This window comes from Acanthaster planci, linkage group LG04 (genome assembly GCF_054643075.1).
Source record: "Acanthaster planci isolate LZ-2023a linkage group LG04, COTS_SCS, whole genome shotgun sequence".
Taxonomy (NCBI): domain Eukaryota; kingdom Metazoa; phylum Echinodermata; class Asteroidea; order Valvatida; family Acanthasteridae; genus Acanthaster; species Acanthaster planci.
Window position 1 is genome coordinate 6,004,487 of NC_141780.1, and position 15,540 is coordinate 6,020,026.

A 15,540-nucleotide genomic window follows, 5' to 3' on the forward strand; every position below is an offset into this window, starting at 1 on the left:
TTAATTTGCCTTTCCCCGAAGACACCTGCAAAATAGTAATAAAACTACACCCTGTATTCGCTCAGCTCTGAATGTAGCCACCCACAATTTAGTAAACCATTTATTTTAAGGGACACCACATGAAACACTCTTGTTTAGCGCGAAAGAAATTGCAGAAAATGTTGAGGGTTGAAGGATCCAAGCCTGGTTACAATGTTTACTCCCAAAACTCATAAAAACTTTGTCAAATGCAGGAAAATAACAGCTTGTAATTTCTGTCTCTTTGTACGCGGGACTCATACCTGTAATAAAGTTGGGTTTAGGTTGACTAGAAATGCGACACAAAGGGGTGAACTCACCGATTGGGGTTCGCCATGCGGGCCGCCATGTTTGCACATGATTTTATTTAGCAGGCGGGCAGAACGTGTAGTTCGTGACATGGGCGCAAACGTTTATTACAACAATACCTACGACTATAAAGGCGTGTAATTAAAAGCGACAATCGTTATTACTATACATATACATTTATATTAATGAATTTCAGGCAAAAATACCACTCAAATTTTCTAAGTACAAATAAACAAACTATTCATAAATAATTGACAAAGGTACACTACATATTCTTCACGTCTCCATAGTGACACCACAGAACAACTACGGCGTCGATGCTTTACCTAAATATTGTGAGCACATTCTCTTAAACCACTCTGTACAGCAGAACTCTCCTAGTCTCCATGGACGTAGATGACTCTTCCAAAGTAGAAAAAATAGCGGAGTAATGATATTCGGCTTTCATTTTCACAAATTAAGAAAAACAAGCTTTCGTCCAACTAGGTTGGCAAGCAAAGTGCATTAATGATCTCATAAGTATTCATGTTTTGGGAAAATAAGTGATCATTTTTTCAGCTTGTTAAACAACCACGATATGACCTTCATTTACAACTCGAATTGCAAGCAACTGTCAACAAATGAGATCAGAAAATTTCCGACCTAAATCAATCCGTCTGGCAAATACTCAGTTATAAACGTGATAAATCGAAATGTCAAAAGCTATGTTATTCCTAAGCAGTGTTAACTATATATGCTAAGCAATTTCAGTTTTATGCTTATGATACCAAAAATATGTAATGATACAGTAGAAATACAAAAACAGGTTTGGTTTATAGAATTTATCTGACTCTCAAACAAGTTATAGTTTCGAACAATTCAGAAAATAACAAATCTATAGGTTTATACCTGTTTCTGTTTGAGTTTATTACGTGCAACTTGTAAAATTGGTGAATTTTGCTCGAAAAAATGTTTTTAACAAACCAAGAAAATTAATATACAACATTTTCTCACATTCAATTTCAAAACTTGAACAAGATACGAATTGATAATTATAACAGGTAATCTATACTTTACTACAAGGAGACTAACACAGACGAAAAATTTGTTTTTAGTGCGTTTATAATTTAAGAGGCCTCGAGCATCCATTATACGTGTCTAAGCTATTGTGCGGCGTTTTCCAACTTGCTATATAGCCACTACGTCATGTGCATCTTTTTGTGACGGAAATGTTAAGTAACTAACATCAGAAAATTCCCAAGAAAAAAGAATAAGGCCAAGTAAATGTTTCAATACTCTGTAATGTCGGAAACGTATATTAATTGGTTATACAAATTTCTGTCCAATCATTTTCTTACCAGAAAACTTCAGTCATACAATTTAAAACAACGTGTACTGATAAATCCAAGTTAGAATTCCAGTTATTGACGTTTTATGCTTGACCATCGGCACAAAGTTAAAAATGCTATGAAACACAATTCTTCAGATTTCACCATACCTTAACACGTTACCAAAGGGAATTACTAACAACAAGCCAAGGCATCCACGACGGTATCCGGCGTATCAAGCGCATTTTGTATTTTTGCACAATGAAATGATTCTTTGCAAGGCATCTTAATACTGGAAGGAATAAGTTATTACTACCAATGTGAATTTCAATTGAGTTTCGGTCTTTCCTGTCCTTTAAGTAAATAAAGACTGAGAATAAGTAATCTTGCCCATGAAATCAACTTTTCTAACATGAAGTGTGCAGTTGCATAAATTTCTGCAGGAAATTTGACGGAGGATTGGGGATATGGAAAGGTGGGGGGGGGTGACTTTCCCGTCCATTAAAATATGAAAAATGGGGTGAGGTTGACACCATTTGACTCTATCTAGAGGTCGGTGTTCATGATACGGATATTCATCTGTAAAATGTATTAGGAATAGCATATTCAAAAGGCCTTTTAAATCCCCCTTTTTAAAGTGTTACGGAATGCATTTTAGTCTTTGGAAGACTGAAAAATTCTCCCCAACCCCCTTTGAGTTTTTGCTCCACCCGGGATTACGCTCATGGAAATGGGTATTTAGAAAGTTACTTGATGAAAAATACCCCAAAATACTGTTGATTTCAGTAACGTACGTCTGACAGTATCACAAAAGATAGAAAGTAGTTAACATTTCATAGATTGCACAAACATTTCAATCAAGTATACAACTTAATAACATTCTATTCCATCCACTACATGGTAACACCAAGTTGAAATTAGACTGATAAAGGCTTAACTCAGGAGCTGATTTGGGTCAGGGTGGCTGTCCCCCCTTTGGCTCCAACGCAAAAATTAAAAAAAAGGAGTTGTCGAAGAAAAAGAAAGCCTGGCAAATAAGGGAAAACATTTCATTGTACACACAGGATGTATGTCTGCCCAACTGCGTAACTTGCTCAGCTGCAGGCAGACCCATGTCGCTGCAGCTTAAAATACAATCATGCAAGGAGGGGGAGAGAACGCCCATACCCGGCAAAGGAAATACGAAATCTGCACTCGCACATCTCTAACACGTTACCAGCTACAAACCATACAGATGAGACTTAGGAACATGAGTTCATAATTAAGAACGTTACAAGAACAGCCTGTCATTCAGCTTAGAAAATAAAAGCGTCAGGCAGTGCGAGCAACATGACTGATTATTCCAGCTCATTTTACTTGAACTCTCTCCCCATTTTGTAGTCATTCTTAATAAACTTATTCTACGTTAATTATGAGAATTTTTGCGCATGTGATAAAGCAACTTACTGGGACCACGTGGTTGAGATGATGGTGACTGTTCTTGGTCAGGCTAGATAGTCACAACCTCTGGGATAAAATTGGTTAATATGGTAACATAAAGTAAAGTATAAATAGTAAGAATACTGAATTAATGTTTGTGTATGTGAACTGTGGAGATTATTCTCTGACTGGTATATTAATATTTTCTTGAGGAAACACATTAATTCCATATTTTGCAGGACTTGTAATTTTATTGGAGTAAAATTTGGGACAACAAAAGACACATAACTAGGCAGCAAAATGTAATTGAAAATTTATGTGGGACTTTGAAAACTATGATATTGCAGAGGTCTTTCTAACTTGACCATTATCTTACCAGTTTTTTCAATAAACGGCCATTTTGTGCTGGAACCTACACGGAACATTCTTATTTTGCAACAAGTAGTCAGGACTCTGGCTACTTGCCAGACAATCAATATAAAGCCCCACTATTTAGAAATCAAAATCTCATCATTTCACGCGAAATACCTGCAGGCTGCCATGGATGCCCACAATTTTCCATAAATGCACGGGAAATTATAGGCACGTGAACCGCTTGCCAAAAATTTAATTAACTTGCTTTTTACATTCGTAATGACGGTGAAGTACATGTTACGGGAAACCATGACATTATTGGCTGCAGTTAATTTCCTCTTAATAGGAATTTTTCATTACTTTTGGACATGTATTCTAATGTCCAACGGGCTGTAGCTCATTTGAGGTTTGACTACTTTCACCACCCATACCACGTCCACCACTCCCGCCATTTCCACCACCGTTTTAAGGCCCACATCTTATCTTCATTTCACACCCTTTCAGAGAGTAACTTTCCCCTTTCAAGGAGACCCGCTGTATCCCCTGGTAGTCACTGACATTTGGGCTGCTGTGGTACAAGCCGTTCAAGTTGCTCCCGGTTTTGTTGCCATTACATTTCTTGTACCACCAGCCCCCATGGAACATTGCAGCGCAGTTTCTACTTCCAGATTCATCGTTGTCGCAGTCCATAGTCGAGAATTCCTGCCCGTTGAGGAGTGAATCACCTACAAGAGACAAAGAGTCATCCAGTTTTTAATAAAGTCCCAGTTTATGGGGAAAACCCATGAAATCAAGACCGGTATTTTCTCTTCATTGCCACAAATTTTGTCTCTCCTCCTGCTTAAAGGCAGTGTAGACCATTTGCACAATCTCAAAAGCGGGACCGCCGGATTACCTGCATCTTTAAATGTCAGTGTCGGGCAACCTGTGAAATTTCGTATAGCACCTGCTAACGGGGGCATAAAAATGTGTGTTATGTATCTACCTGTTGGAGGAGTCTATTTTAGACCAAAAAGTCTCTGGTCAGGGGCTTATTTATTTTTTGTTTATTTATTTAATTTTAATATTTCCCATTTGAAATGATGCACAAGCACATGTGCTTGTACGCACGTTTCGCCGCCAACACTGAAATAGACTGATCCCCCTCACTAGTTACTTTTAAAAGCGTTTATTTACATCCATAAAGGCCAAAAAAGCCTCCGGTTTCTGCTCAGTGTGCGCGTCGCCTAGACCTGCGCGTCTGCAAACCAAAAAAGTTTTTATTTGGTATAATAAGATGTCTACAAGTTGCCAAACCTGCTTGATCGACTGGAATCCTGCTTTTGCGTAATTTTAACGCATTAACGCATTCAAGATGGGGTGCGGTTGAGTAAAGGAGTCCCTCTAGGCCCCATACATTTAGTCGGGCACTCTTTGTAAATTTAAATCAGGACTGACGTCCATTCGGCCAAAAGGCTTAATTTTGTATACTTTCAACTGGGTTTCCCATAATCACACCCTCGGTTGTGCAACTTTATCTCTGACGTCTACCTTTGGAAAGCATATAGGGGCAATCACTGTGGATTTTTCTCCACGAGAAAGAATTGTGCAATACCTGTAAGTGCATAAACCACTGCAAAAGAGCCACTGTCCCGGCATACCCAACCTTGTTTGTGCTATGGTAAATTTGGGTGTATATATCCAACTTGGAAAATGCAGGGTAATAGGCATGATAACGTTCGCTGTGAATTTCTGCTTCCACTCCACTTTACAAATAATCCTCCTGCAATGTTGGATATTAATTTAATAGCTGGGTAGATCATGTTGAGCATTTTATCGTCAATAGTTGAGTTTGCCTGATTTTTGGAACGTTGCTATCGGATCGCTTTGGTCTTGCACTTTGACACTTTGAAAGGGCATTTCACAATCTCCGTTTTTGACACAAAAGAAATTAAGGCGATGAGAAGAATTTTCAGACTTGGGGTATTCAATAGCACTCAAACAAGGAGACAATAAAAAAACCCATAAATATGCCGTTGTCATGTGAGAATCTGGGAAAACTTGGCCTTTGAGATTCGAGTCATGGATATCCTCCATACTGTTTCTTTCCTTTACCCATTACGCTACGCAAGACGGCGGAACCGGCTTTTGTCCATTCTTTTATGCCCGTCACCCTGCGTGAAGGCGGCCTTCCGTATATGTACTTTGTTGGGTAGCCTACGATGCGTTCATGTGTTTCACTTTCACGGACACAAAAATCGACTCCACTGCAACACACGTGGACGTTGTGTTGGCGCAAGTGTTGGGCTCATCTGGAAAGGCGGCTTAATGCTGTTGAATCTGTTACTTGAGGCAGCTGCCAATTGTTTCGTATTGACGGCAAGTTTCACACTGTCATTTCGGAGTAAAAGCCTGGATTACAAACAGCGGAGGGTACTCGTGTATGGACTAGCCTTAAGTGTTCTTTTAGCAGCTTTTATTTTTGTTATTTGTGTTAGCGTGAAAAATGAAGCTGGTGAAGAGCAAAGGTAGCGAGGCATCGTTCGTGCGATTGGGTAAATATCAGGAAAATTAGGTTCACGTGGTGCAAAATGTAATTAGTAACACTGTTGAGTTCAGTTATTTTAAAAGAGGTAGAAATTGATAATGCACGCACGGAAAACGCAAGCTGAAGTTGGGTTAAACTTTGTACGCAAACATTCAAGTGCCAACGCGCGCTATGAAGCACGTTTGGCACTTTAATATAGCTTCATTATTAATTCGTTTGCTGATTTTCGTAAGTAGTTTATATTGCAATTAAAACTTTAAATGAAATATGCAGCTGGTTACAAACTGTTCACACTTCGAAACCTCGATTCATTTTTATGGGGGGGAGGGGGTAGTCTGGGTAAATACCATGTCACAGCCCGAACAGTCTAACTTTAACTGTCCGTGTAGTTTGGAGAATTTTTTAAGAAAGCAGTGTAGTTAGACCAGGCGTAATTATGAGATCGTTGTAGAAGAAAAATGAGCTAAAGGGAAGGTTGCATCATATGGTGCACTTCTTAAGGGAGCTGTTACATACCTGCATGTCCTGCAACTGTATGGAAACCGTGGACATCAAGCTTGTACTGTTTATTCTCTGACTCTATTCTGAAGTCCTCATAACGAACCGTGGCATTCTGTCCATCGAACGCCCTCAGAGTAACGATTAGCTCACATCTGCCAGTACGAGTCAGATCATGCAGCCTCTCGTTGCTCAGCCAGAACTCCCCGGTCAGATAGCCGAAACCCTCGGCGTACTCCTGCCAAGTGCGGTCGAAGCTAACGGAGCCGTTTATGCGTCGTTGAAACACCTGCGAGAAGAGGAGTTGCACGACAGTGCTGAAGAGTTGTGACAAAGTCATGAATACTTTTTTGATGCGTTGAGATGGGAAAGCTGATCATCAAATTGTCACAGAAGGTTCAGTTTGATAGGCTGCAAAGGGCTTAAAGTTTAGCCTCGTTGTTTATCGAATTCGTTGTCAGAAACCGATCGATACTCTTAAAGCATTTCTCCTACAGGGAGAAAAATGCGCAGTTTCAGGAATGAATGGATTACAGCCTTGCAAAATTTTCGCTTTACTTTTGCCTTCTGCCACTAAGTTTTGCATTTAAATGAACAAGGTCTTTCTTTTTAGTAAATTCTGACTCAGTGAGGGAAGACGCATATTTTTGTTCTTGCCCTTCATAAACAAAGTGTAAAACAACCAGCAAGCTTCAAAATATAGAATTTTTAAATATTGTTCACAGTTAACAAGGTTGTAGGTGATCCTCCTGCGTTTTGGGAAACACACTGCAGTATTTCACCATTCATTCAAAACGTTTGGATGAAAGCCGTTCACCTGACTCAAAGTGAAGTTTATTGGATGGTGTCGAGGAACCAAATAACCATGGCTAGATGCATCCACATTTGAACTAGGTGGAAAAGGTGGCATGTCTTGACTCAGAATCAACAGATTCCCTCCTACAGTGGTCAACGCTTTTTCACTTTATTGTCATTTTGACACTTATTACAGAGATATATTTTTTGTTGGGGGGGATTTTAAAAATCTCTGTCACAGAAGAAAACTGAATTTACCCCCAACAACGAGAAAACCAAACAAATAAAACAAAGCGTTGTTAAGGCATACTTTAAAACTTGTTCCCTTCTAAAACTTGTTTATAGTAAATCTTTCTTAAATGGAAATTCGGCCCCTTGATTATTTTCTGCCCAAAAATGACAGAACATTATGTAACTATTTCAGTCAGGGAAAAAACACTCACTATATAGCCGGCATCAGACTCCATACTGCAGTAGACCTGCATGGTCTCACCGTCATGCTGAATGGTGTATACACCGCTAGTGCTTATACCAGCATCCAAGATCTCCTGACAATTTGCCGCAGGCTCCGTCAGCTCTGGCGCCATTGTTGTCTCGTGGAGAGTCGATACGACATGTGTCGAATCTGCTTCTGTGATTATGGTAGCGACTTCAGAAGTCGACCCCTGCGCACGGGTGGTGACTTTAGTTGTCAATCCTTTTTCACCTGTGGTCACTTTAGGCGTCGATTCTGTGAAGGAAAAGGTAAATAGAGAAGTGCTCTCTGTGCCTATGCTCTCTGAGCTTTGTTGACAAAATTCATAAAATCAGTCTTTCGTATAAGTAAACGAGTTCAGGCTCGCAATGAAGCCGGGGCGAAATATCGGCCTAAAGGCTTTTGAGATATAGGCCAATTTTAGCCACGAGGCTGACATCTTGCTGCCAGATGTAGTTTGAAAAGGAAAACTGCTCAATCACTGACCGTGATTTGAATTAGTGAGGAAAATGAAAACTTGGAAATGACACCTTGCATCTGGAAAATGTTATGAAATGTTCCCGAAATATTTCTTGAGCGAGTGATATGTAAGAGGATAAAAATCACTCTTTCTGATGCGAGGAAACTGGCTCTTATACAAAAATTGCAAGAGTTGGCCTCAGACGACGGAGATAATGAAGGGTTATAAAAGCAATACATTTCCTAAACAATTCCGAAATATTTAGCACAGTGAGCTTTTCTCTAGAATGTGATTGGATCCTGCCATTACGCTACGCGAGAGCATTCCTAAGAGACGATGGGCTTACCGGTGCTTCATCATTCACAACAGTGGGAGGATTTATGTGAGCGCTCTCAGTAAGTTTTGCTCCCTCAACGACATTTCACCTCAAAGGACACACCCCTGAATTCTTAAGTATTCGTCTACAGACCTCACCCCGCGGATTTGAAGTCGAAGTTCTCTCCGGTTTGTTCGTAGTGCAATGGAAATGCTCACGCAGTCCGTCTGCAGATATCTTTTGCAGGTCGCCTATGCCGACATAAACCGTTCCTCGCGGTCTCGGCGGAGCGTAGGTATTGTGACCACCCAGTCTGACCTCGGCGCAGGTACACGGATCCCCCGGCGGAATGACGAATTTGACCCTGCCGCCGTCACCTGGGTCGGGCTCCGTACCGAGAACACAGACTTTTGCAGAAACTGAGGTTGTTGCTACGTTTAAAAAAGGGAACAAACAGGTGTAACCCACCCAAACATACATTTTAAAGAAAATTTGTGATGACCATGTTATTTGTAGTGTTTATGGAGAAGAGGAACGAAACTTCATCGGACTCATGCCATTAAAACCTAAAAGAAACGAAGGGGGAGGGCGGAATCCGCCCCACCTTTGATTCCCCTTGGTTATGAGATTGTATAAAAAAGACCGGTCTTTTTACATTTAAAAAGATCCATAATTTACGACAGCCTCGTGCGCTCTGCCGTTTATGCCGGGCTCTAAATTACCGTGAACTAAATTTGGCCTTCCAACATCAGCAAACGGCTAGACTAAATGGAGAACTGTTTCACACAGCAGCATGCATACATTAAATTTCCTAGCGCGACTTGCAGCACAATTAAGACTATAGCTTCTATATGGAACGATATTCTTACAAATGGGTCATTAGGGAGATATTTTGTGGTAAATTTTTCGACTTTATGGAGACATCGGTTATTAGGGAGAAATTTCAATGTCTCCCTAATGCCCCGGCTACCAGAAGGAGGCCGAATTTGGATTAGAGTCTAAATTGAAAACATACAAATTTTGGTTCAGATGAGATTAGGGAATATTTAATTATGGGACAGTAAAATTTGTGCACGTTCTTATGGGAATGTCTTCCAAGTGAGCCATTTTCGGTAATTATTATAAGTACAGCTTTAATGTAGGTTCATGTCGCGAAAAATTAACAACAAACAACAGACAACATCGATAACAACAACGACGACAACGACGACCAAAACAACGACATCAACGTATTTAATGCCAACAAGAAGAAGCATCTCCTCGAGCATGGGTAGAACGTTACTGAATCGCAATTTGAAAAGGTAGTGACTTTCAATTTTGCGCGCATCCTTTGTCACCCTTTCACAGCATAAAACTTTCAACCATACCAATGTGTTTGTCTGTGTCATAGGTGGGGGTTTTTCTGACAAAAAGTAAATTGAGTGTTTCGTTATATTTTATGGTACGTGCTAAATGATGGGCTGTCATTTATAACTCATTAACGCCAGATATGCACACAAAGGAACAAACCCATTAAATATCTTTCTTTCTTTTTTACATTGTCTACATTGTCATTGATGATTTCATAATTAACTTAGCTTCTTCATGGCAGCAAAGCCATGAGCAAATAAAGAATGAAAATATGTTGCTGGCATTTTTATGCAGGAATGGATCTGCAGCGCACAACGAACCCTCTGAGAAATTGCATCCATAGAGAGTCATGGGGGTAGGTTTGAAATGCAAAGCGAGAAGGCAATTATTTCATTTTTCCTATACAGAAAGTGTAAATCTAAACCCTCAATAAAACAAACCCCTGTAAGGAAACGCCTTAACAATTACATAAGGAATTCCAATTTTTGTAGACTCCGCGTCTGTAAAAGTTCCCCCGAAAATAATGGTCCAAAATCTGCTCTGTCACTGTTTAAATAAGAACATTTTGGTAGATTAACTGCAAGAGTTGATTACAATGCTTCAATTTTGTAAAATGAAAGGTTTAATTTGAATCTATGGGTGTGGACGTGCAAGGTAGTGCCTTGCGGCGAAAAAAAACACTTCAAAGGAGTTGATACCAATGTTCCCTCTGTTATCCTTGTTGGGACAGACTTTTATCACCGGGCAGCCATCTTGCTTTTCTGCGATTAAAACAATATAACCAAACTGAGACTAAAAGAAGAATAGTCAGTTTCCTTTAGTCAGTATCTGACGTTGAATTACTATTCTAACGTGTCCATGGGGAAGAAGATAAACATGGGTCGTCTTGGTAAAAGACTAAATAAAAACCTTTTAACACGAGGAATAAGAGAGGTCTGACGTCGTGAACGAAAAAGAAAGATCGAATGCGCAAACACACTACTCGGATGCAATTCGTGAGAGCCAAAGTTAATATACACGGTTCAACACATAGTGTGAAATTTTTCAAATGTCATCAAGTGTTAGTTCAGGTGTCAGTGATGATTTGGTCAAAGTTATAAAGCTATCATTATCAAGTGACCTTGAAAATCACTTCTCAGTGAATGCAACGCCGACATGTGCCTTTGTGTTTGAACATTTGTAAATACTCCGATCAAGAAAGTTGATCAATTCTTATTATTCTTAGCAAGAATTTTTTCCTTTCCTTTAGCTTTCCTTCAGTAACCACGTCCATTTTATAAAGAAGGCACAGTTATGTAGAGATCTCTTCGGATTGATCAGCTAGAAAAGCAGAGTTGTTTTCAGGAAAAGATAAATTACTAGGACGTGAAATTAAATACTTCACAGAAGCAAGCATAATAAACTTTCGACTACAAAGCTGAGTATTTGAGTAATACATAATGCGTGCCTTGTTTAAAGCTTTGATCAGGGAAATTATTAGTTTGTTGTCTATACTTATTTTGGCGTATTGGTGTTTCCCTTGCCTGTTGTCTCTGCGGTATGGTTTCAATTCCCCACTCGGTTTACATGCAGATTACATTTTGAGGCCCTACCTACCATCCTAGACAAAATTGTTGCAATAGCCATACGCTTTCCAGCCCCACCTCCATTCCCCCGGTCAGTGTTGTCATGTCTGGCCGGAGCGCAGACCGCGCGCATAGACACAACATTGTGCCGTATGGCGCGTGTATATTTCGGGCCAATTGTACCAGAAAAGCAAGATAATTATCCATTTTGTCCAACTGTTTTGCAGGAGTGCGTCGTTGAAGATATACCATGTCATTTCTGCCCATAACTGTGCAAAACGGCAGTTGCAACACATTTGTTGTAGCGTTGGGGTGACCTACGAAGATATGGGATGTATCGTTTGTAAGAATTTCTCTTTGAAAATATCTAATTATTCTGTAGTTGCAAGTAAACTAAATTTGTTGTTATAACAAATGAAAATGTATTTCTATCAATAAAAAAGGGAGACGAGTGCCGCCCGACTGGTGACATTCCTGGATCTGTCACTGTTCATACATAAACATTCACTACACACCTCACAGCTTTTATACTGAGATCACTGAGAAGAAATGGATCCGACCCGGTTGGGATCAGTTTTATTGTCGAAAATTTAGGAAATTAAAAGTACCAGTGAAAACAAATCAGCAACAATCCTTCAACTAATTGCATTCAAACCTAGAAAATTGCCTTGTTTGTTCTGCGCCCAGGGAAATTAAAAAAAATGGTGACTCAGAGGGAAAAAAATCCAAAAGTTATGCGGTGTTGACCAAGCATTCAGGCGCACGGACTCCTGAAATTCGCAAGGAATCGCAGTTACCGGCTTCCATATAGGACTCTTCTGGGTCTCGGGTTCCCGGCCCACCGCACTTCCTTCCCTGCCCATCCATTTAACCCCAAAAAGGGTTCGAGCGACCATGCAAGGGAGGAACGAGACAGGCCCCTAAGCCCTGGCCGCCGAGTCGGCCGTACGTCTCGAACCTGTACTAAGGCGCTCACCTGGACTTCGCGGACAGTCCCAGCAGAAGAGCTTACCCGGTAGGCTAAGGTACTGTTGGTATTTGACGGGGTGAATTAGAGTCTCTTATAGCTACTGACTGACAGCAAGTGTTGGAAAAATAAAAAGCCCGGCACGGGGGGGATTCGAACCCACCGTTTAACGATCTGATGACCGCGAGCTTAACCACTCGGCCATTTCAGAGATCTTGTTTGTAGCTGTTCATATTAAGGTGATAACATAATCATTAACCTTATTGCATGGAATGTTGCTGTGTAAAGACTAAGCGATTTAACGTTACAACAGTGCATCACGTAGCAAAAATACACATTCGCACACGCACAATGGTCATCAACATTAAATGTTCTCCCCAACAGCTTCTTTTTACTATTTTTAGTAATGAACGCGCATCAGTTTTAAATAAACGCGCATCAGTATGGGCAAGACCCCTGGGCAACGTCAGTACACCAGTCTGCATATCCAAACTCTTTCGTAGTTTGGTGTGAATGACAAGCCATTTTTGCCGGGGAGGGGGCATTTTCTCTCGTTTCCTATACAAGCATAAAATGACAGCCGAATCAGGAACCCAATAGTTCTGCTAAATAACAATGTGTTTTGTGGTAGATCTGATGCGTGGTGTAGGCCTATAGCTCTTCAGACACATTGTCCAGTAAAGAGAACCTCTTTACAGCTAATTTCTACTTTGTAAAGATGTGGTTAGATAAGTACTTTTCCTGTCATCATATCAATCATATTATAATTCATTTTCAATGTTGTAGACCTTAAGTTGTCGTATTTTCAGATGTGAGATATGTAGATGTGAATACATCACCTTGTTCTTCGTAGTAATACTTGCATTTTCTCATCAGTCACTTTTTTAACGTTCAGTGTTACAGTGAGGCTTTCTTCCCGGGATAACGTCACAGTTGCGTCATAAATATGGATATACTCGTTAGCATGAAATTGCAAAAAAGCAATGAATGATTGCAGCTATCCTTTCGATAAAAACTTGCAAATTCAGAGTGTCAAGATGTAAATCAGATGAAGATGGAATTTGGGTTGTCAGTGAATATTCACACTTTTTATATAGGCGTATCATATGATTACGTCATATGCCATTTCACAAATGTCAGTCTGAGTACAAGCCAGTGTTAGAGCAAAGGTTTGATTCTCAAGGCCAAGACCTTGACTCGCAAACATTAAGACCAAGGTCAAGGCTTAACCCTCAAAGTCAGTGTAAAGATAAAAGCTGTCACGTCATAACGAAATAAACAATGACTTAATTGACGTCGAATAGGCAGATATTTCTAATGTTAGCCCATCCGTTATTTTATTAATAATTTGATAGGTGATATAAGTACGAGTGCTCAAGATAAAATCAGGGCGTGGAAATCGAGATAATTCTAATCAGCATAACATCAGTTCGATTCCCGAGCGCTGTATTCTCAGAGTCTTGATCCCCATTCCACACCATAGATCAGAATGATGGTGTTCTAGAATCCTGACCAAAATTATCGGGACACATATCAATTGACATACACGTGTAGTTACCCTCCCCAGGTCCCCCAATCCCCGCTCAATGTTGTCATCTCGAGCTGGAGCGCAGGTCGCGCATCGACACCTAACATTGAGAGGGGGCCAGGGCCCAACGGGATTTAGCCAGGATTGTAGGTTTCACCCAGGATATTCATTTGGGGCTTTCGTCCCACCACTAAAACTATAACTCCATCTCTCTGCCTTTTTTATACAGGTTTGCGACCTACAGCGTCCACAGCGTTTTTGCAGAATCCTATACCAGCAACAGTAAAGCAAGGTGGTGCCAAATTCCTCTACCCAGATTTTTTTCAGAATGAAACAAAACAAAACCATATTGTTAGCTCCATCGGTATCACGAGTTTGTAGTTCTGGGCACATAACAGGAATGGTAAACGCCACTTACAGCCATGAGGAAAAGTCTTAAATCCATGTACGCAGCACGTGAGAGTACGCTTGGAATAGAAGACGTCAACCTGTTCGATTTTCACAAAATTAATACGTGTGATCAAAGGCGTACTTACCAGCAGCGATGATAATCACTCCCAGTGCAAATAACATCTTCGTAAGTTCCACAACCATCACGTCAGTTAAGCCTTAAGCCTTAAGTTAACAAATACAAAGTTGATGGAAACTGCAGCAATATCAGCCTTTCAACAAACCCAGTTAGTTTTCACGAGAAAGTCTGGGCCAACCTCCTCAGAATAACGATGTTTCTCTCCGCACTTTCTGCTTTGCCATTTACATCATCAGTTACATTCAATGCAGCGTGACAGGAAGAAGAAATTGTCACCCCCAAATCTGACCCAAGTCCATGGACCTGTTGTCACTCTTCTTGTCAAAGGGCACCCCTTTTTATTGTCATGGTTCTCATTTTTGACCAAACCCAGTTTTGGCTTAAACGCAAAGACAATAACCTTCGTTTGTAATGCCACCGACCCTGTCTGCATCTGTGGACCATAAACGGCAAAGGAAAGGGACATTCTTTACGATTTTGTCGGGAAAAAAAAGTGAACAATAGTATCCCATGTTACCAGCTGGGCAGGCGCATAATTACCTGTACAGTTGCACACACTGCATAAAACAGGGCACCAGTGATTCACCTCAAATTTCGGATTGACATTGTTCCAGTAAGCCAGGCCACAACTCTGAACAGCGCCCTCAATAGTTTGGAGCTTTGTTACCAGGCCATGTTTGTCAGACATCTTTTCCTATTTTTCTCTTGAAAGAGTTTTGTCCGAAGGGTCCAGTCCACTAATTCAAGCCCCATTGAAAACAGTGTAAAATCAGCACCGTTCAGGGCCCAATAGCATGCACGCCAACATCCCTGAGATTTCTGAAACACAAATGAAATTCTTGTCTCGTCACTTATCTTTCAATTTCTTTTCAATTTTTTGTGGGTTAACCAATTACATTTTTAATTATTCCCACAAAACAAAATCACCCCCCCAAAGTGATTTTTCCGAAGTCTGATTGCAGCCATTTTTCAAGTGGCAACCCTTAACTTTCTCGGGCACTTAGCACCATTTTTCAACCGTAGTTTTCAGCCCTTCTGCCCTCATATGAAAGCTCAAAGACCCAGGGAGTTGATCCTGGCGACGATTTACACAAGCTCACCATTCTGGGGGCCAAACAATCTC

At 40.5% G+C, this 15,540-nt stretch overlaps 1 protein-coding gene across 1 annotated transcript; it reads right to left on the bottom strand.

Moving 5' to 3' along the window:
* Nucleotides 1-14,853, bottom strand: LOC110990740 (ficolin-2-like). The gene is made up of 5 exons (XM_087135435.1): nucleotides 14,425-14,853; nucleotides 8,637-8,909; nucleotides 7,671-7,957; nucleotides 6,451-6,721; nucleotides 1-4,132 (listed from the first exon to the last, which is right to left on the bottom strand). Exons 1-5 carry the CDS (start codon nucleotides 14,480-14,482, stop codon nucleotides 3,873-3,875), a joined length of 1,149 nt encoding a protein of 382 aa, XP_086991561.1. The 5' UTR covers nucleotides 14,483-14,853; the 3' UTR covers nucleotides 1-3,872.
* Nucleotides 14,854-15,540: the final 687 nt, after the last annotated feature.

Coding starts and splice junctions, on each gene's coding strand:
- LOC110990740 (XM_087135435.1), bottom strand. CDS start 14,482: ATGGTTGTGGAACTTACGAAGATGTTATTTGCACTGGGAGTGATTATC. Junction 8,910..14,424: donor AGTGATTATCATCGCTGCTG/GTAAGTACGCCT, acceptor TTTTAAACGTAG/CAACAACCTCAGTTTCTGCA. Junction 7,958..8,636: donor TTCGACTTCAAATCCGCGGG/GTGAGGTCTGTA, acceptor TTTCCTTCACAG/AATCGACGCCTAAAGTGACC.